The sequence below is a fragment of the Lycorma delicatula genome, chromosome 1 (genome assembly GCF_047948215.1).
Source record: "Lycorma delicatula isolate Av1 chromosome 1, ASM4794821v1, whole genome shotgun sequence".
Lineage (NCBI taxonomy): Eukaryota > Metazoa > Arthropoda > Insecta > Hemiptera > Fulgoridae > Lycorma > Lycorma delicatula.
Genome location: NC_134455.1, coordinates 134,327,868 through 134,350,494, shown reverse-complemented (window position 1 = coordinate 134,350,494; position 22,627 = coordinate 134,327,868). Strand labels below are relative to the sequence as shown.

Here is a 22,627-nt window from a genome sequence, read left to right as displayed (position 1 = left end):
AGGACAATGTCGGCCCAGGTGAACACCGGCGCCATGGTTGTGAGAATAATAATAATAAATAACAATTAAAGGATTCAGGCTTTATAGAAACCTGAAAAGAAACTAAATTAAAAAAGACAGACTAATAGTAGATTTGGGTAACTGAAGTACATACACCTTTGATGACGAAAAATTCATAACTTATTTCTTTGCCATGGAGGCAGAAATATAATAATGAAGTAAAAAGGATTAATCTTTTTCTTTTTTTTAATGAATATCTTTAATTTACAACTTCATACTTCTTGGGGGTGAAGAAATGGTGAATATTTTTTTAATATTTTAATCTTCAAGATTAGGGCCTCGATCTGTGGCTTAAAACCTTCCATGGAATAATACGAATGCATTCTAAAAATTTGAAAGCAATCAATCTGTTGGTTCTTTGAGATCAAATATATCTAAAATCCTTCTCAGTTATGCCAAGAAACATGGATAAAAATTTTGTTGCAATTGATGACGTAGTTTTTTTTGTTTATCCTCAACAAATAAAAACCCTCTTCTTCTTTATATTTTTAATATAATTTTTTTTTAATGCTTTTATTTATAGTCACATCAACAACTATAGTCATTAGTGACTACAGTAACACTATCATGTAGTATTATATAAAATAACAAAAATCTCAAAGAACAAAAATAAACAATAAATAACATAGACAAGTGACAACAATAAATACATAAATCAGACAAAAATCACTAAATCATATTCTTCATTCCATTGAGAGGAATCGCAACAGACGTTTTATACCTTTGTTCTGGCTTAATAGAAATTTAATATCCAATCCCAGGTCAAGTTTTGTGAGATGGTTCCAAAGATTGGGCAATTCAACAAGCAGGTGGTACACGGATCATTTGACCTCACAAACCTCGCAGATCTTCTGAGGAGAGCCAAGTAGGTGAGCATGGGCAAGCCTGGTGTATCCGATCCTTAGCCGAGTTAAGATGACTTCATCTCTTCTGTTGCTCGGGGATGGAGGTTTCTCGAATACATTCTTCTGGATGTTGTGTAATGCCATGGAAGGACTCAGCAGCCAGAATCTATTCCACTGATACTTTATAATTAATGTAAATTTAATTCCATTGTTTTTGTAATATTATTCATTCAAATGATTTGTTTCATTCAGTTTAAACCCAGCTCACATAATGATAGAGACTCATAGTTCTCAATTCATTAAAGTTTGTGCTTCAACCAGCAAATCTCCACTAGTATATATATATACACATTTTCGAGATGAAATATATCTAAAAACTTTCTAAAAAGTTGGTTGTGATTGATAAAGTAATTCTTTTATTTATCCCGAACAAACAAAAACCCTCTTTGTGTTAAAGATATAATAGCATAAATTTTCTTTTTTAAGCAACTATAGATTAACCTGCCCAACTATAGCCAACAGGAGATGAATTTTTGTACCACGTGTAAAAATGCTAAGCATTACTAGAATTTGAACCAAGGACTTATTGCATAAAAGTCAGAGATACTATCTCTCTGTTGCTATGAAGGTTTGAAATTTAATACATAAGCAAATGAATTCAATAATATGTTACACAAATATGAACTTGTTAAATTATCAATTTTTGTTGCTGTGGTTACTGATATAATTGTTACCTTGAAATTTTTTTGATGGTTGGGTCCAGTATATGCTATTTGTATTTATAATGGCTAATGACTGTAGCAGTCAATGATATTTATAATTAAAAAAAAAAAAAATTCAGGAAAACATTTAAAAAGAGAACAAATTTATTTATATTAAATATAAAATTTTCAGGATTAGAAATATTTTTATTATGTGATACATATATTTTAATGTTTTATAGAGAAATACACGAACTATAATAAAATTAGAAGGCTTTTGACATAAAATATACTAAATTTATTTGGTATAAATTATGTATAATTTATACCAAAAAACAACAAAACAAAAAACAATTTATAGTCGCATCAACAATTATAGTCATTAGTGACTACAGATAAAATTGTTTTATTAATTGTTTTTTGTGGGATAAATTGTTTTTTTTTTTTATGTTTTGGTATAATTTATTTGGTACGATTTAGAGAAAAAAATAAACAAATATAAATTTTTATTAGAAATAGAATATTTGTTATATAATCGATAGTGTTACTTAATTTTAATTTAATAATGAATTATATTTTAATGAAATAATAAAAACTAATACACAACAATTATTTTGAAAGCAAAAGATACTTTAGGGTCAAAAGTAAAAATGACAGAAACTATCAAACCAGTCAAAATGACAATATTAAAGCATTAAAAGTTCTGAAAATCTTTTTACAAAAATAATCTACTTACCGTTTCTAACACATTTATAACATACATGAACAATTTTTTAATTTTAAATATATACATTAAAGACTACACAACACTCATATGAATATATTTTTAGGATAAATAGATTTAAATATATACTATATAATATTCCAGCTTAAAAATTAATTTAAGTCACAAAAATGCTATAATAATTGACTGTTAAAGACTATATGAATACACGGCTGTAAAAAAACCCTAACCATTTCCAAAGAGTTTTTGTTTCCTAAAGTTAGGGAGTGGCCAATTACTTTTTTTTATTCATAACTGACTAATCATCTTTAATTCTTTAATTATATAAAGATAAGGTAAAAAAATAACGACTTCTTTAGCATTTTTGAATAAAAATCTATTTAAAATAAATGAAATTTTTTTTTATAAACGATTAAAATGACAATTTAAAACTTAGTGATTGCGCAATAAAACAAATAAGTGTAAACAAATGAGTGTTGGACAACAAAATATGATATAAATAACAATAATTATGTACCACCATTTACAAGTGTCATGATACACAAAAAATACATCTATCATTACTTATAAAAATAAAACATATTTTACAATAGAAAATAACTTTTAAAGTTTAGAAATGAGTTTTCAAATTGTAATATATGTATATTACAATTTACTAAATTGTAATTATAATTATATATATATATATTCTTTTTTTTAAGTCTTCGGGACTACAATTAGGGATTACTTCAGAGTATGAGATGAAATGATCATTTTGTAGTGTGTGTAAAAATGGCATGCCTAACTGGGATTTGACCTGGGACCTTCAGATTAAAGGTCAAGATGATCTACTACTCGCACCCCAGAGGCTCGCAAAAAATTGTAATATATGAAATCACAATATACATTTTTTTTAAATACTTAAAATATAAAATTATTAAAAAAGAATTATCAATTTTGTACAACAGATTTCAAATAATTCTGTATTAACGATAAGGAAAATGTATTAACAATAAAGATTGACTTAACATTAACAAAAAATACATAGTATATATTGGCAAGAATATTGTAATTTGTTTTTACATAAAAGAAGTCTAGGGCAAGACAGATCATTGCTTACGTTTATACATTAACCAAGTTGTAACATATTGTAGCAATTGTATTTTTTGCATTTTCTTGACATGCTATCATTTTTATTGTTTTTTCTTCACATAATAATTGAAGTATTTAATTTTAATATTAGAATCTATTATGATGCATCCATCATATATATTTTAACAAGAAAGAAAATTAATAAATATAATAAGTAATAATATAAGTGAAAACCTCACACAAGGGTTATTTTTAATAAATTTACTGTACTTATTTTTTGGAATTATATATTAATTATATGCATTAAACACTTTAATTAATTCAACATTTTAATCTTCTTATTGCCAATTTTTCTTTTCTGTGATTCAATGGAATTTTTTACAGCTAAATGACCTTCCTGATGGCTACCTACTGGAAGGAATCAAGTATGGTAAAAATCTTACCTGACTGTTTTAAAATATGAAAACTTCTGTCTTAAAGACAGACATATTTATTTTATCTGTATGTGTTCTTGAACTTTTATATTTATATATATATATATATATATATATATATATATATATATATAAATATAAATATATAAATATATATATATACCTTCTTGTATGTATTTATATATATATATATATATAAATACATACAAGAACATTTTCTACATGACTATATATATATATATAAATATAAATATATAAATATATATATATATATACCTTCTTGTATGTATTTATATATATATATATATATATATATAAATACATACAAGAACATTTTCTACATGACCTATCTAACCCTATCATTATCCCTTAAATACGCACACATACGAGTAAAATATCTAACTTAAGATGTGATGCGTAACTATACTTAAAAATAATACATTTATATATATGTACATAAATAATACAACAATAAAATTAAAAATTTCTCTGTGCAGTTTTATTCCCAAATGTGTGCAAGTATATATTTTCAATCATGTGATTCAACTCCACTGTCTAAGAAATCCTTCACCATACGACAAACTTTAACAGGAAACAGTCTGAAAAGAATAATAAAAATAATAATATTACTGTAAATAAATAACATTCGAGAAATTAGAAGTAAATATAAAAATCAACTTAACAGGAATTTTTTAAATAAAAGAAAAAACATGTTATTGAGAGCATTTTATTGTACGGGTCAGAAGCTTGGTAAATTAGAAAAAGAAACGAGGAAAGGTTGTCGGTTGTGGAGATGGATGTGCTGTGCAGGAGTTGTGGAGTTTCTAGAATGTGGTGCGTGAAAAATGAGGAGATCAGAAGAACTTGGGCAACCGGTACAGTGATTGATGTTATGGAGGGAAGAAGACTACCATGGTGCGGGAATGTTCAGAGAATGGAAGAGTATAGATGGCCTAGGAGGATTTTGAAATGGGCTCCAGAGAGAGAGGAGGAAATGTATATGAACCTCCAAAGCAGTGAATGTCTGCAGTGAAGGAAGTGATGAAGAGAAAGAATTTGGAGGAGGAAAGTTGGCAGGATGGAAGAGTTTAATGGTTGCGATGTGAGAGATGACTTTTATAGTTGTAAACACTCGCCTAGAAGAAGAAAAATATTTATTAATACCTTCTGTAAATCACTTACTGCATGTCCTACTTTGTTTGATTGTTATGATGCATTAAAAGAATTGAGGTAAAAGAGACTGCAGTTAGAACTACCTTCTTCAGAGTAATGATGTTTTCTATGCTTTTACCTTAGAATGAATTGAGTGGAGGTGTCAGTTTAAGCTTGAGTGTCACCTGCATTTTAGCGGGCACAGCATGCTGACATGTAACCATATATTTGTTTCTATAGACATATTAGTCTGGCTGTGGCCTTTGTTTGTATCATCTGTTTTTTTTGTTTTGCCGAAAAAATGATAAGTGTTTATTAGAGCAAAGAACTGTCATGAAATTTCATTAGAAATTAGAAACTAATATGAAATTTGGAAAAACTGCTACCGAAACTTATATTTTATTAAAAATGTATATGGCAATGAATGTTTATTCCTTGCGCAGGTTTTTGAGTGGCTTAAGTGTTTTCAAGATGGTCGAGAAGACGTTGAAGATGATGTTTGCCCAGGTCACCCTTCCACATCATAAACTGGTAAAAATATTGAAAAAATTGGTAATTTGATCCGATCTGACTGTCGGTTAATTATTCATGTGATTGCTGAACTGTAGGAACTCAGGACAACACACTGGCTCGCACTGCATTGTCCGCCAAGATGTTTCTAGCCAAGTATAACATCCCAGTGTTAGACCATCCACCTTATTCATCTGACCTGGCACCATATGACTTTTATCTGTTGCCCAAAATCAAATCTGCATTAAATGGAACAAGATTTCAGACCATTGAAGCTGTGAAAGAAAAAATTTCACATGTCATGAAAGAGCTCACAGAAGAAGACTTCCAGCATTGTTTCGTACAATGGAAAATTCAGATGGAGCGTTGTAAGGATAGAGGAGGGGTGTGTTTTGAAGGGGATAATAACTAAATATGTATAATTTAAAATAAAGTATTTTACAGCATCAGTCTTATTATTTAATGGCCACACCTCATATACCACTCTAAACATATAGATTTCTCAAGCGATTGACTTCCCTGAGAGACTTTTTATTGTGCTGCAGATCACACAGCAATTTTCTGGGATACAAACAACTAATGACTAAACTCGCCAACTGTCTCGTGTGACTCAGTGCTACTACATAGGCCTGGCCGGCCCTTGTAAAGATGTGAGTGCTCAGATCTACGATGGCTCTACCTAGAGTAGTTCCTTGTAGTTTATGCAGTATCACAGCCCGGAATAATATTACTGGCAGCATATGCTGTTCCACTTTGCCCTGTCCTCTTAAAGTACCAAATTCGACAATAGTGGGCTCGATCCTCAATCTGATGCAGACAGAATTAACTCTAATAATAACGTCAACAATCTCTATACAGACTGTTTGTGGGACCTCGTTGGGCTCAAGCTGGTTTCGGCATAACGCAGGCCACTTGGTTTTTCTAAGTATATCAGTTAATTTTTGTTTTTAGAGTTAAATATATATATATTTTAATTTATTTAAATTAAATTTTTTTTTGTAGTCCATATTTCCTCTGTACATTGATGGGGACATTCTTATAAATATTATTTAAGTTAAGTTGGTATTAAATTGATAAAAAAATTTAAATAAATCAGGTAATCAGTATAGTACTGAATTAACATATTGGCAACATTTTAAAGGAAATTTTAAATATTATAAAATTTTTAATTAAAAAAAAAAATTATTGACTTAACAAATATTTGTTCTAAAAATTTTAACATATCATATGTATTCTAATGTGTAAATGTAAAAAAAGAAAAACTTTAAAAAACATTACTGAAGATGGGCTTATGGCTGAAAGCACTTTAATGAAATAAAAAAGTAATAAGAGTGTTCTTTAATTCTGTACTTTGTGGAGTGGCTGAATAAGTTTATATATATATATATATATATATAGAGCCTATGACACTCCTGGTAATGTAATGTTTCTAACACAGTGTCACACATCTAAACCAGTTCACCCACTGACTTGTTACAGTGGAATAAACATACATACACCCTAAATACATTACGCTCCTTTTTGGACAATCTTGTAAAAAAAGAATGATAGAAATAATGAATTAAAAAAGTTATTTTTAAAAATTAAGTTCAAAAGAATAATGATTTTACCTAAATACATTATTAACAGTTAGAAGATGTCCTGGAATAGAAGCTTCATTATAGTTTCTTCTTACTGCTGTTACTATTTGATTTGCTGCTTCTTGTGGACTAACAACACCCATTAATGTTGGGAACCTGAGAACCAAAAAATATAATTTTAAGTGAGAGGTAACAAATACATTTAAATTTCCTAAACATATATAGGAAGATAACAAATTTAGGACATACTGTTCTGTTATGTGAAAGTTACATTTGTACAGTTTATGATGTGTGGTTTTTATTATTACCAATTCTGTTTTTTCAATTTTATTTATCTACCTTAAATTCTATTAACTTTACAGCCTTCAAAGCACACTTTTTCACCTTGTATACATTCCTATCAGCATTTCAACCAGTTTTTACAACTCTTTTGGAAAAATAGCAGTTCATATTACAAAATAAAAATCTTTCAAGCATTATATTTTATCAATCATTTTACTTTCTCGTACAAGTTGAAATTTATTTAAAGAAAAGTTGTGATAACTGTACATAAAAAGTACTCTACCTGGAAGCATTTAAGTCATTTTCCTAGTCAAAATAACATTACAAAAACTGTTCACAGCATTCCTTTTTGTTCTTTTCTGTGAGTTTTTGTGCCATCTACTGCAAACAGATTTTATGGCAGCCCAGTTGTGCAATAATGTCTAACTCGTTATTTCTATTCGAGTGGAAATGTGTTGTTTTGTGATGTGATAGTCATTTTTAATCGAATTATCCACCCTTTTTTGGTGCTTTGCATCAAAAACAGAAACAGGTTGACTAAGGTGAAGTTCGTCATCAGTATTTGCTTTACCTCAGCTTATGATGCAAAAAATTTTACTGTCCACCCACTCATATAATTTCAATCAACAGTTTACGATAAATAACTTTTAGACGATAATGAATATCACTACTATTTATGTTTTCCGTTATTAAAAATTCAATCATTGCACAATGGTTGAACTTCTAAAAAATAAGAAAGCGTCATTAAAATCCATCCATTTGATGAAGAGTAATTGTTAAGAGTAATGTTAATGTTTTTAGGTCAAATTGACAACCTTCACTTTTTATTGAAGTCAATCTGAAATCACATATTTGATACAATAGCATAACTGTTAGATAATTAAAATTAAAAACTGATTCTCAAAATGTTTATAATACTGGAAAAGATTTTTGAAAATATATATTTGGAGCATAGCTTTATATGGAAGTGAAACTTGGATGATCGGAGTGTCTGAGACGAAAAGATTAGAAGCTTTTGAAATTTGGTGCTATAGGAGAATGTTAAAAATCAGATGGGTGGATAAAGTGACAAATGAAGAGGTGTTGCGGCAAATAGATAAAGAAAGAAGCATTCGGAAAAATATAGTTAAAAGAAGAAACAGACTTATAGGCCACATATTAAGGCATCCTGGAATAGTTGCTTTAATATTGGAGGGACAGGTAGAAGGAAAAAATTGTGCAGGCAGGTAACAATTTGAGTATATAAAACAAATTGCTAGGGATGTAGGATGTAGGGGGTATACTGAAATGAAACAACTAGCACTAGATAGGGAATCTTGGACAGCTGCATCAAAACAGTCAAATGACTGATGACAAAAAAAAACTGTAAATATTCCTTTAGACTGGTTAGAATCCAATATTCACTGAAGGTTTTCAAATTATTCATCGACATACGTGCATGCAAGAAAATTAATGAAAATGTTAATTAATTACAGTTTTGCTTTATGAATGGAATCAATAAAAAAAAATTTGTTTTTATCTAAATTTCGATACAGAAATACAGAGTGTTCAAAACATGACACAACCTTATGGAAGAGTGTTTTTCATTCCAGATTTAGTTGAGGAAGAATGGGTTACACAATTATTCATAATCTTGTAATACACTAGAGCTGCCAGTTATGCCCAGGCCCAGAATACCTTCACAAAAAAGTATGATGTGGATGCACCAAATAAGTCCTCCATCAAGCAGCTGTACAAGTTCCAAGAGGCAGAGAGTGTGGCAGGTGCAACCAAAAGTGGTCGACTGAAATTGCCAACACAGTTGATCGACTTGTAAGCTGCACATTCTGTAAGTCCCAAGACGTCTGTGCGACGCCTATCTAGCTTGTCTGGTCTCTCCATTGGTAGTGCCCACACGACATTGCACAAGTGTTTAAAGATGTATCCGTACAAAATTTCTGTTGTTACTGGCAGACAATGGAAAATATGTAGCTTTCTGTCAGTGGTTCATGTAATCTGAATCACCAGATGGGGAACAACTCAATGATTTGTTTTGATCTGACAGGGTGTGATTTCACTTTGATGGATATATGAATGCACAGAATTCATGCATTTGATGCACAGAAAATCCACATCAGCTGCACAAGTCTCTATTCACAGACAAAAAATGAATATTTGGTAGGCAATGCCACATAGGCAAATCTTCAAGACATTCTTTCATGGTATAGTGAACACTTGAGTTCTACATACCGATGGTGCAACAATTTGTAAACACTATACCTGCAGACTGGCTGGAGTACATGTGGTTACTAACACTATGACTTTCTTGAATCAGTGTTTTCATGGACAAGTGATTTTGAAGGAGTTGTGGCCCCCTTAGTGCCTTGATTTATCCCCCTCCTAACTTTTTTTTGTGGGAATACCTTAAGAGTGCTGCTTACAAAACTTATCACACCATTCCTGAACTGCAAAGTGAAGTTGAACGATGTGTCGCTGCAATTCCTCAACAAATGTTACAACATGTGTTTAAGAGCATGCAACATCGTATTCAATTATGTGAATTACATACTGCAGGCCATTTTCAACAACTATTGTAACCTACTCATTTTCCCATACGGTTGTCACTTTTTGAACAATTTGTATTTAGATCAATAGATGAATATCTTTATAAATTTTGAGAGATTTTAATAATGTAAATCGAGAAAAAACAGAACTTTTAGTGGTTAGTGGAGCTAACCACAAGGACATTTAAATGTTGAAAACATATATTGGAATCAAGGGTGACAGGCGAGTATGTAAATTATATGCAGTACTTTTTAACTTGTGTTTTGAACCCATATTTCAGGAAGAACCAGAAGAAATGAAAATGGGTGTAAAAGTTAATGGCAACTTTATTAACAACGTACAATATGCTGATGATGCCAAGTTCCTTGGTGAATAATAACGATTCCTCTCCAGCTCTGTAATTCCAAGTCAATAGAATTTGTAAAACATTTCGAGATAAATGCAACAAAAATTAAAGGAATGGTTATTAGTAAAGATACGTTTTGAAGAGATTTCCACATTATTAAGTATTTAGGTTCCCAGTTTAATAAAGAATGAGATTGTGACAGCGAGGTAAGAATTTGTATCAAGTTAACCAGAACCAGTTTCTTTAAAATAAGACTTTTATTAACATAATTAAAGAACTTCTTTAAGGCTTGTTGGAGGGCTGGTAAATGTTATGTCTTTTAAGAACTATTAAACAGAATTGAAAGATGGACAGATAGATGTTAAAAGCTACTAAAAGCACATCTAAGTCGGATGCCTTAAAGATGCGGCCCTACATGAATATTCTTAGAATCACTCTGATAGAAAGAGTAATGAATACACATGTTCTTTGAAGAATGAATAAGATGCAGGAGTTTTTAATTAACTTGAAAAAGACAAATACAGTACATTTTGGTCATAATTTTAGAGCTACTAATATGGTTTCATATAGTCAATAATTAAATGAAAAAGTGAAGGATTGGTTGGAAGAAGTTGTCATGGCTTATGGATCACTGAAACTGGTTTAATAAATGTTTTGTTGATTCTTTTGTGAGATTTGCTCATAACAAAGAGGAGTAACAGATGATAATTATCAATATCTGGCAAGAAGATGGTACCAGAAGAAGAAGAAAAAGGAATAAATAAAATAATTTCAGTTATAACAAATATAAAAATGATAATGAAAATCAAATGATTAATATAAAATATATTTATAGATTCATAAAAAAAGAGTAAAAAATAATACAAACCTTATCCTTGGTTTTTTACAGAGTCCTGTGTCAACAATATAAGGGTAAATTGTAGTAAAATAAACACCTTGGATTTTTCTGGGGTCTTCTCTCAATTCTTCCGACAAGGCTTCCATGAAACCTGTAAAGAAAATTATAAAATTTATACAACTATGTATAGACCTAGCTAATTCAGACATATAAGGTGAGGAGCATTTCAAAAAGTTACTAAAATTATTGACTAACCAAGCAGGTTAGTCTAGTGATTAAACGCACCATCACAAAATCAGCTGATGTTCAAAGTTGAGAATTCTAAGGTTCAACACCTTGTAAAGGCAGTTGCTTTTATATGAATGCAAATACTAGATTATGGATACTGGTATTCTTTGGTGGTTAAATTTCAATTAACCACCTGTCTCAGGTGTGGTTGATCTGAGTCTGTTCCACATTATATTTTTTACCGTATATTTACACTTCTACAGCTACATTAGGTAAGACGGTAGCAGTAATTGCATTTGCCTACACAGACAAACTCAGACCTGGCAGTAGCTGAAAAACTGGCTGGTGAAATATATATATTAAAATTATAAGTTTGTGAAATGTACGCAACACTTAAGAATGATTTTAGTCAACACATATGAGAATGCCACCAAATTTACAAAAAATATTTTCACAGTTTATAGATATCATTTCTCTTTTTCAGTTTTATATTATTTTAATTTCTTATGGCTTCATGCCAAAGGATTTTTGAAATTAGATCTTATTTTAGCAATGATTAATGAAAAAGCCAGTAAAAGGTAGTATAACTTTTCTTGACAATTTTTTATTTCAAATATGCCAGAGGAATTGAAAATATTATTAACTTAATTATGCAATATTTAGAGTACAATTGTAAAAAATCAAATGTTAAAAAAATAATAATTTTCCCTTGATCACATAATGTTTTTACCTTAAAAATTATACAGAACAAAATCGTTATTGAGTAAAAACATCAAAATTCCTAGAAAAAGTTTAGGGTTGTAGTTGAAACCCCTTAACCAAATGAAATTTTTTGTAGAAACATTTGGGTTCAATTTGACTCCCCTCCCTTAGTTAATAGTTACTCCAAATATAACATTTTAATTGAATGAACAAACCTTTATTTCCCTTGTACAAAATTTGACATAAAAAAGAATTACAATATATAATTAGAAACCATAAAATCTGCAATGAATACCTTGTACACAGGTATGAGCCACTTTTTATAGTATTTCTAAAAAGGGAATGTAAAGATTATAACTACTTTTAATTATTTTTTTACCTGAATAAACAAAAGTTCTTAAAAACAAAAACTTAATTGTTAAAGATTGAAATCAATTAAAATTTAAACTTACTACTTTAGAAAAATGACAAAAGAGTAAAAAAAAGTGAATATAATAATACTATAACTAATTAACACCTGCACCAATGCATTAAAATTCAACATTCTAGATTTAGTAATATCTAGAAGATACAAGAATATGAAGATGATGTAAATAATATTTATATTGTTGTCACTTTTATGCTTAGTATATTGTATAAACTGGAGTAAAATGAATATTGTTATAATTATAACAGCCTTTATTGAAATATTATTTACAAACTTAAAATATTTGACAAAAGACAATACTCTTTGATCTTGACAAAAGACAATACTCTTTGATCTATGATCGTCAGAGGCATTGTAGAACTAAAAAAAAATCTCATAATTAAAAATTAAATTCATGAATCAAAGAAAATCTATATTTCCAAGCCTTTTTACAGTATTTACTTAATATTGGCCAACCACTTCCATTAAGATACTGCTTCAGATCATCCATTTACAAAAATTCCTTGTTAAAAAACTCTAGCCTCATCTCCCGTAGAGTAGGACAAAATGCCTTAAAATGTGCAATGTCCTCCTTTCTTTACATATTACACATAGAACAAAGCTGAAAGTTAGTCGAAAATGAATACTTGTTCATATTAATCAATTCAGTTCTTACTTTAAAAAAAGAATTTAATTAAAATTTTCATTACTGAATACATAGTTAACTGCCAAGTCTAGTTCTTTGTAAATTGGAATGGACTGCTTTTCAAAATACCTATGTAATCAGACTTCATTTTATTCTTAATCATTTCTACAATAAAATTCACTCTAAATTCTGGGTAGACATAACTGATGGTACATTATACTTTCAAACAAGCTCTTTTCAGTTATCATAAAAATATATTATTTTTTCTATAATATGCCTTACTAAAATATTTGGATACCTTGTTTCTGGCAGTTTCAAACAACGCTGTACATATTTTAAATAGAGTCTAATTGTATGCAAAAAGATAGATTCCAGTTCAGTTTCCAGATACAAACTATAAGCCGGATTATTCTGGGATAAACAAAACACTGTCTTAATAAAAAATGTCTGCAGAATCTCAACCTTATCGTACATCCTAAACCCCCAAATTTCGGCATTATAACAAATTACCCTGATAGACAAAAAAAAAATATTTTTAATGTTGCTCTAAGTGTGATACCATTTCATGAATTATGTTTATGTGTACATACAGATCTGTAAATACAATTTTCCTATCACCCTTAGTTTTAAATAAATTACGCTTCAGAAAAAATTAAGAGAAAATATAGTAAATAACTGTAAAATTTATAATTTTACATAGCCATACCTGTGTTAGAATGATTTTGCTATGCTTTTCTTTTATAAATAGCCTCAAGCACATTCCAAATTAATGTACAACAGTAATCGGCTAGCATGCCAGTACTCCATTTCCCTTTATAGCGGCTTTCCATCATTGAAATGTCTTGGTGGAAATGTTCACCATGTTGTCTCCGAGGTTGTCCGGGAAAAAATCCAGATATGAGTGGAGGAAATGTACTTTCAAAGACGTATTACATCTCTTAGCTTTGTATAAAGTAAGACATTAATTAACAATATCATGGTAATTTTTGTTATTATGGATTTTTGTTTGCCGAGAAAATTTTTGCAAACGTCTTTTGAAGCCCAAGCTACAATTTCCACATTATTTAACATCGAGTTAAATACATCATCTTTGACCTACTCTTATTTGAGGACCAACAAATATATTCCTTCTTTAATTTTTCCTTCACTTACCCATTTGGAAATGCTTGCCTGATGTACAATAATCCGGGACTATCTTTCTTCATTGCTTTTACAAAATTTTATTAGTCCTAATTTTATATGGAGAGAGGGTAAATATATTTTTTTCGGTTCAACTAAGGACTCATGAATAATATTTTTCCCATTTGTAGTTAAGTTGTCTTGTTTCTTCTACTCTTAGTTAACATAATGTTTATCCCTTCCTTTGAGTATGGCTGTCCCATTCTCAAAGAAAACACATGTAATTAGTATAGCTTAACTGTATGCCTAACACACAACTTTCAAATCACCACATATGTTCCACCTATGTTTTTTATAATTTATTTTTTCAAGAACATCTTTCATCACATCTTATGTCTCTTTCAAATTAAAACCGTAAGTGATTGGTATCGAAGGATATTTGTTACCGTTGTGCAGTAGAACCAATTTTAAACTATTCTTGAACGAACCTATGAAAAGGCGCCTGTCCTCAGGTTTATGAAGTTGTCCCAAATGCAACATAAGCAATATTTCAATATTTGTGCAATAAACCAAATTATTTTCATCAATAAAGTATTGAGAAAGTTCTTTTTGTCGGCTTCGAAAGCCTGAAATTTTTGTATTTTTTTGAAGTAAATTCCAACCTTGGAGTCTTGATTCTAACAGTTCAACTTGATTTTTTGATTAATTTAAATCCCTAACCAAGTCATTTAATTCACCTTGTGATATAAGATGTGGCTTTTTGGAAGATAATTCAAAATCAAAGTCATTGTTGTCTTCTTCAGTACTGCTTGATTCTTCATTGCTGTTTTTGAAACATACATTCACAGGTGGCTCAGGAATTGAAATAATTACACTGTGAGGTATAGGCCTGATTACAGATTGCAATGAAGGATATTTTACAGTATGTTTGGATTTTTTAGAAATTACAGACACACTTGTTAAATGAAACTGCAAAATTATAAATTTACAGATTTTAACTATGTTTTCCCTTAATTTTTTTTGAAGTTTAATTTATTTAAAAGTACGAATGATAGAAAAATTGTATTTTTAGATCTGTAATTTATGCAAAAATGCAATTCAAGAAATGGTATCACAGTTAGAGAAACATTATTTTTTTATCTGTCAGTGTTATTAATATTTAAAAATCCTCTGACTTATTTAAAATAAAATTTATCAAATTTAAAGCCAGGAATGACATAAAACCCTTTACTGGCTTTTTTGGGGTAAAAAATATCCCAATTTATTAACTATTGGCAAACTAACTAACAGTGATATTTCATTTTTATATAATCCCACCTACGCCCCTCTTTTAAGTGTAGATATTGCCAAAAGTGAATGGTTTCTCATGTTCCACTGGAATTTTGTTTTAGAAAGACTTTAATGTCAAAAAAAGATTACAAATATTTTCAGTTTATTTTTTCTTCAATGTACTATCTAAAAAATTGATATGATAGATTTATGTATATTAAATGTGGTAAATAAAAACAAAAATTACCTCTTACAGCAAACTTTGATGCACAATAGGGAACAAGATTTGTTAAACCTAAAACTCCAGCCATTGATGAAAGTGCAACTACATGGCCATGATTTTTTTCGATCATATCAGGTAGAAATGCTTCCAACATCTATAGAAGAAAAAAATACTTTTATTCAAAAAATTATGAATTAAAAATCCCAACAGAAAAAAAAGAGGCATAAATAATTTAAAACAAATATTTACATAAAGTATGAAAACATACTGTATACGTATAAACAAACAACAATATCAATTATATATCCTAAATAATTAATTTAAATAATATAAAATCTTAAAAAATAACTCGTAATAAATAAATCTTACAAAATCACTACACCTCCATATTATTATTATCTTTTATGACTGAATAGGATGATCACTTAGGTCAGTCCATTATTCTAGTGTATTCAATGGAACTATTTGGGCCTTGTAGTCTTCCCAGTACATTTTCACATGTTCTGATCTCCATGTCCATGATGATGATGAATTTTCCAATTCTTCTTTCGATTTTCTGGAATCTATCGGTCTTTGATTGTTTGTTCAGGTGGAAGAGTGTTTCTGCTGGATATGTGACTTCCAGTTTTATAATCGTGTTGTAATGTCCTTGATTGTTTTTATTTGGATTGATGTTCTTTCTTTTAGGTTGTTTATTATTTCTCTAAGGTATTTAAATTGGGCTACTATTTTGACTTTATTACCATTTATGTTTACTTCTTTTAACTGTGTTGGTTTTTGGGCACATAATTTCTGTCTTTTTAAATCATATATTTAGGTCAATTCTATTTGCAATGTTTTGAAGTTCTAATAACTGTGTAGAATATTACCATGCGTAGTGTCAGTGATGGGTTTTAATTCTTTGTACATGACTTTGTGGGCACAATTCACCACTACCCATCTCTCTGGTAATTTTTATAGATGCAGGTTCTTTCAATTCTTCTTTCGATTTTCTGAAGCCTATCTGTCTTTGATTCAGGTGGAAGTGTTCCTGCTGCATAAATGGCTTCTGCTTTTATAACTATGTTGTATTGTCTTATTTATGTGTTCATTGATAGGTATTTTTTGTTGTAAGTGTACCAGGTTAATTTTTGAGCTATAGTTAGTTTGTTTCTTATTATTTGGATGAGCCTGTATCTACTCCTCGGAGGACTTTTACATCGTAGATCTTCGTGTTATAGTGTTTGTCCTTGAAGACATGGTCTAGTTGCCATTCTTCTTTAGTGTAGTTGGGATGTTTCCAAGGCTTAGTCTAGTGGTGAACGCATCCTCCCAAATTTGCTGATTTGGAAGTCGAGAGTTTCAACATTCAAGTCCTAGTAAAGTCAGTTATTTTTACACGGATTTGAATACTAGATCATGGATACCGGTGTTCTTTGATGGTTGGGTTTCAATTAACCACACATCTCAGTAATGGCCAAACTGAGACTGTACAAGACTACACTTCATTTATACTCATTCATATCATCCTCTGAAGTATTATATGAAAGGTAATTACCGGAGGCTAAACAGGAAAAAGTAGTTAGGTTGGTTTAGAGTATATAATATAATAATATATATTATACAAAAAATGCATAAATCACATCAGGAATGGGTGGATATGCTATTCCACCAATAAAAAATGGAATTACGAGAATTTGCTGGTATGGGCAAGAGAAACCTTGATAAAACTTTGATCAAAGAAGCATCACAAAATACATAATTAATTATTAAATAAAATAAAAAATAGTTCAATTAAAGTCCAGATTAATTAATTAAAATATAAAAAAATGAAATAATATTAAGGTGAATAAAAGATCATTTTGTTAATAAAAAATAATTCACAATCAAGATGGCAGTAAAGATTAATGCAAGTTAATTATTTTCACTCATATTTATTCATACTTTCAATGGGATGCAAAAAATTCGTTTTTTTTTTTTTTTAAATAGTATTGTTTAAAAATTCATCAACAGAATAATTTTTTTTTTTAAAAAAACTCTTTTAATTCTATTTTAAATAAACTGGTGGGAAGATCTTTTAAAATAGTTTGATAATTTATGAATAATGATAATAAAAAAGCATAATAAGACTCGTTTTTGTACACCAAAGTACCATGTCGACTTAAAAAAATAAAAAATAAGTTTTATTATGTGGTTTGGTAGAGAAGAATACTATTTTTATAATTATTTTTTTACGAATAAGTGACTATTGTTTTTAGCTAAGATTACAGCATCTGTAAATATAAAAACACAAACATAAGTAAATATATTTAATAGAAATGTTAAAATAATGGACATTTGTCCCAGATACTATATGCAATTAATTTTAAATGACAATTTTAAAGTATACAATACATATTAAAAATAATGTTAAAAATTATAAATAAATAACAATTAAAGAAAAATATAGCCAGATCGTTTTTTTTTTCAAAATTATAAATATGCTTCTTCTTTAATGACTACATCTTCAAATTTTTTAATAACACTGGTCAACATGATTTTTGTCTCACAAATACCAGTAGGTGTACTTAATGCAGTTTTTTATGATGTTTTTCAGAATGTATATGTATATTCGGAATTTCTCCATCACCCACAGTTTTTTTGTTATTTTAATTTTTTTTAAATATTTTAAAATGTTTTTTCATCCATTTGTCCAGTGTCAAGTAAAAGCTCCTAGAGCATTGTAAATATGATGGATTAAATGAGCTAACTCAAAGGGTAGCGTTGCTACTGTTGTGCAGGTTCAGATGTGTATAGACATGTAAAAACGTGATCTAGTGCAGCACACATTCATCAGAACGATGCCAGTTGTGAGACAGTAGTGAACCAGTAAACACATCATTGTGAGTGCTTTGTGTACCTGAATTATTGTGTATTACATATTTACAACTTTATTCCTTTTAATTAGTTGTTACAAAAAGCCTAGAGTTTGTTTAAATGATCCTAACAATTTTTGTTATGTATGTGGTGAAGTGATGAGCATCACTTCCCAAAGTCCCAAAGGCGAAACCTTACTCGTCATTAAAAAAGTGTTATGAACTTTATTTTGGGTGTAAAGTTGGGAACCAAACTAGGGCCTGGGCCTCACATATCTGTTGTTTATCGTGTTCTAGGCTTCTCACTGCATGGAAAAATGGCATACACCACATGCCATTTGTTAGCCTTATGATTTAGAGGGAACCCAAAGATCACTCCAACTGTTATTTCTGCTTAACAAGCATTAAACATACAGTGGTGTACCCTAACTTGCAATCTGCAATGAGACCAGTTCCACACTTCAAAGAACTGCCCATACCAAAGCTTCTAGAACGTGCAACATTAGATGAAGAGAGTTCAGAGTCTGATGGAAGTAAGGAAGAAAAAGAAACAGATCCTAGTGATACAACTTTTGAACAAAGCAGTTCATCTGAGTCTCATTTACTGACTCAAGAAAATCTTAATAATCTCATATGAGATTTAAAGTTATCTAAAAAACAGTTTGAAATGCTTACTTCCTGACTAAAAGGATTGAATCTTCTTCAAAAGAATACAAAGATATGTACTTATCGTAATCGTCATTCTGAATTTAAAGACTATTTTTCTGAAGAATATAGCTTAGTGTTTTGTAATGACATTTCTTCTCTGATGGAGCCAGTTTGTAATGAACATAACCAACAGAATAATACTTATTCATTGATTCCTCTGAAGTTAGTTTAAAAGCTGTGCTTCTGCATAATGGCAATAAATTCCCAACAGAATTTATGAAAACATAACAACATATGAAAACTTTAAATTTACATTGGAAAAGCTTCAATATGCAGTGTATGAATGGAATATTTGTGGTGATTTGAAGGTAATTGCACTTATTCTTGGTCTGCAGCTTGGTTACACAAAATACAGTTGTTTTTTGTGTGAATGGCATAGTAGGGACAGCAAAAACCATTTCATTAGAAAAGAATGGCCTAAATGCGAATCACTCATTCCTGAACAGAAAAATGTTTAATATGACCCATTGTGCAATCCTAAAAATGTATTTCTACTTCCTTTACATATTGTTACTAGGATTAATGAAGAATTATGTCAAGGCCATGGACAATACTACTATTTTTATGTAATTAAAACAAAAGTGTCCTAAAATTAGTGATGCAAAAATTAAAGAAGGAATATTTGTGGGTCCACAAATATGATCACTAATGCATGTTGAAAAGTTTGAGGAACTGTTAAATCTACTGGATAAAGCAGCTTGGCAAGCATTAAAAAATGTTAGAATCTTTTGGAAATTAAAAGGGAGAAAATTACTGTGATATTGTGTAACAATCTTATAACATCTTATAAAAATTTGGGTTGTAATATGTCCTTAAAAGTACACTTCCTGTACTTGCACCTAAATTTCTTCCCGTAAATTCTTGATGCAGTAAGCTCAGGGATCAGGAGATTTCAGCTATAGAAAAGAGGTATCGAGGGAAATGGAATCCTAATATGCTGGCCGATTATTGTTGGACCATCAAGAGGGATGCTCCACAGGTGAAATATAGCAGAAAAATCGTCATTTCTTACTTTCTATGCGAGTCAAATATTTGAATATTGTGTAGTTAAGAATGCAGAAAGTATTAAAATGTTTGAAATTATAAATATTTGTCTCTCAGAAACCTTGCGTGATGGGGAAAAACCGATTTGAATTCAGGGGAAAAAATACTATCAGAATCACATATTTTTCTTCCGGAGACAAAAAAAATTCTTTTTTGTAAAAGAAAGAAAGTGTAATTGATGAATGAAGCTGTTACTTGATGAAAATCCATCATAGAAAAAAGAAAATAAACAAAATATGCTATTTTTATTTTATCTTTTTTTGATACATGTGTATACTATATAGTTGCTCGTTATGAATTCTACCTCTTTCAGTTTTTATATTTAAATTTTCTTTGTAACATACGTTATTTCCTCAGGTTCATAACACCTGAGGAAGGTATTGTGTGTCAGAACAGCTGTCGTGATTTTTTAAACAAATTCTGTGAAAATTAATTAGTATATTTTTTTTTTAATAAATTTATTAATATGTAATAATATTTAGTTAAAAAAAATAAACACTGATAAATAATTTACTATAAAAATTAAAATACATACCCAAAAATGTGCTAAAACATTAATATCAAATAACTTCTTGATTTCTAATTCTGTGTGTGAGAAAAATGGATGACATGGCATAATTCCAGCATTGTTAATAAGCATTGTAACATTTCCAACTTTCTCTTGGATATCTTTTGCTACAGCTAACACTTCATCCCTTTTTGAAACATCACATCTGCAAAAAAACAAAATTAAAAATATAAAAGGGTTGATAATACCAGGTATCTTGCTGAAGTTATCCAATATTTGTGTAGAACTAAATGTTTAACGATTCCTTTAATGAAAAGGTAAATCATTATCTTAGACCATCATGTATTTTCTTATAAAGACCAAAAAATGAATAAAATTGAATTTACCTTATCAGCGTTGCCTAGAAGTCAGTGACACAAATTTAACTGCTGAGGTAATTTATTGGCTGTAAATTTTGAACCTTCTGCAGGTGGAAAGGATAAAGATTTTCTTTCCATAGGATGCGCCGCATTTTGTTTTTTGACAAACCAGCACAACATGAAATTTGCCGTCTACTACTGTCTGGATACACTGAATATGCTGATTCAGAGGATGTTCATTATTAACACGATGATGTTCATTATTAACACTTGGTGTTCAACAGAAAAAGAACACGTTGGAAATGCCTCTTTCATTTGTAAATACTGATACACCAAAAAATGTTTAAAAAGAATGTGTATTAGGTGCAAAAGAATAATATGATTTTATGTCTGCGTTTTGTCTGTTTTGCTTCATTAAAAAACCGATTTTTAAAAGTTTTTATTTACTTTTTATTGGCTGTATTTACATTAACTCAAAATTAAATTTTCTTCAAGTTTTTTTTACTAAATTTTCCACATTTATAAGCCATTTAGCAAAGCTATTGTACTACAAACCTAAAAAAACTTGTTTTTTGAACCAAATTTTGTTTTACGTCTGATATCTTAAAACTACTCGAGTTACAGTACTGGAACCTGTTTTATCCTATTTCCCATTTCAAATTATATAAGAAACTACCAACTTTACTCCTTAACTTGGATACCAAAATCCAAAATAAAAATTCTTTTTATTAGAATACCTGAAATCTGAAGACAAAGCATTTCCCGACCTATGTTTATATGAACTTTTTTCATTATTTTCAACAGTAAAACATATCCTGAAAGTTTCTTCATGGGTTACTGTATGAAATATATACATAATTTAATAAACCTATCTGTCAACTCTGTTCTGCTTTCTGACATGTTCCCGCACAACATTTTTGATAGATCCTTAATTCACAGTCCTCATGCTTCCTGATCATGGGCTGGTCTATTACTATCTTCCTCCAATTTTAATTAAATCTATCCTTCTATACCTCCTTCTTTTCTTTTTTCCACCCATTTGCTTTTCTTTGCTAATCCTTCACAGTAACTTTCACATTTCTTACTTCATTTTCCCATTAAATAGCTTCTATTTCTCACTGCTCATTTTTAGGGCTTCATATCTTCTTTCATTTTTCTCCTTTAACATCCATGTTTCAGCATAATACAATGCTACAATCCAAGTATAGCATTTTGATAGTCTCTTCCTTTTGTTAAATTCTATGTATAAAGGCCAATAGAACAACCTTCTCCTTTTGTTACAATTTTCTTTCTCCACCACTGCTACTGTAATTATCTTTGCTGTAGAACAGATACCCTTAGTTGTTGTACTTCCAGGATGCTTGAATCATTCTGCTTGCTCTATTTCCTTTTTGTTTTCAGTCTAATATTTACCCTTTCACCATTTTCTTCTATTACCAAATCCATTCATTGTTTTTGTCAAGTTCTTTGAGTGTCTTGCTTACTTTCTCCTGA

The 22,627-nt window shown here is 29.7% G+C and overlaps 1 protein-coding gene across 6 annotated transcripts in view; it reads right to left on the bottom strand.

The window, feature by feature from the left end:
• Positions 1-1,749: 1,749 nt before the first annotated feature.
• Positions 1,750-22,627, bottom strand: part of LOC142322458 (epidermal retinol dehydrogenase 2-like) — a 231,960-nt gene continuing 211,082 nt past the window's right edge. For all 6 annotated transcript variants that reach the window (XM_075361575.1, XM_075361585.1, XM_075361567.1 and 3 more), the window contains 5 exons: positions 20,802-20,979; positions 15,705-15,834; positions 11,118-11,238; positions 7,108-7,233; positions 1,750-4,434 (listed from right to left, as the gene is read on the bottom strand). In XM_075361575.1, coding sequence (XP_075217690.1) covers positions 4,365-4,434; positions 7,108-7,233; positions 11,118-11,238; positions 15,705-15,834; positions 20,802-20,979 — 625 coding nt within the window. In that variant the 3' untranslated portion in view covers positions 1,750-4,364. The remainder of the gene's footprint in view (positions 4,435-7,107; positions 7,234-11,117; positions 11,239-15,704; positions 15,835-20,801; positions 20,980-22,627) is intronic.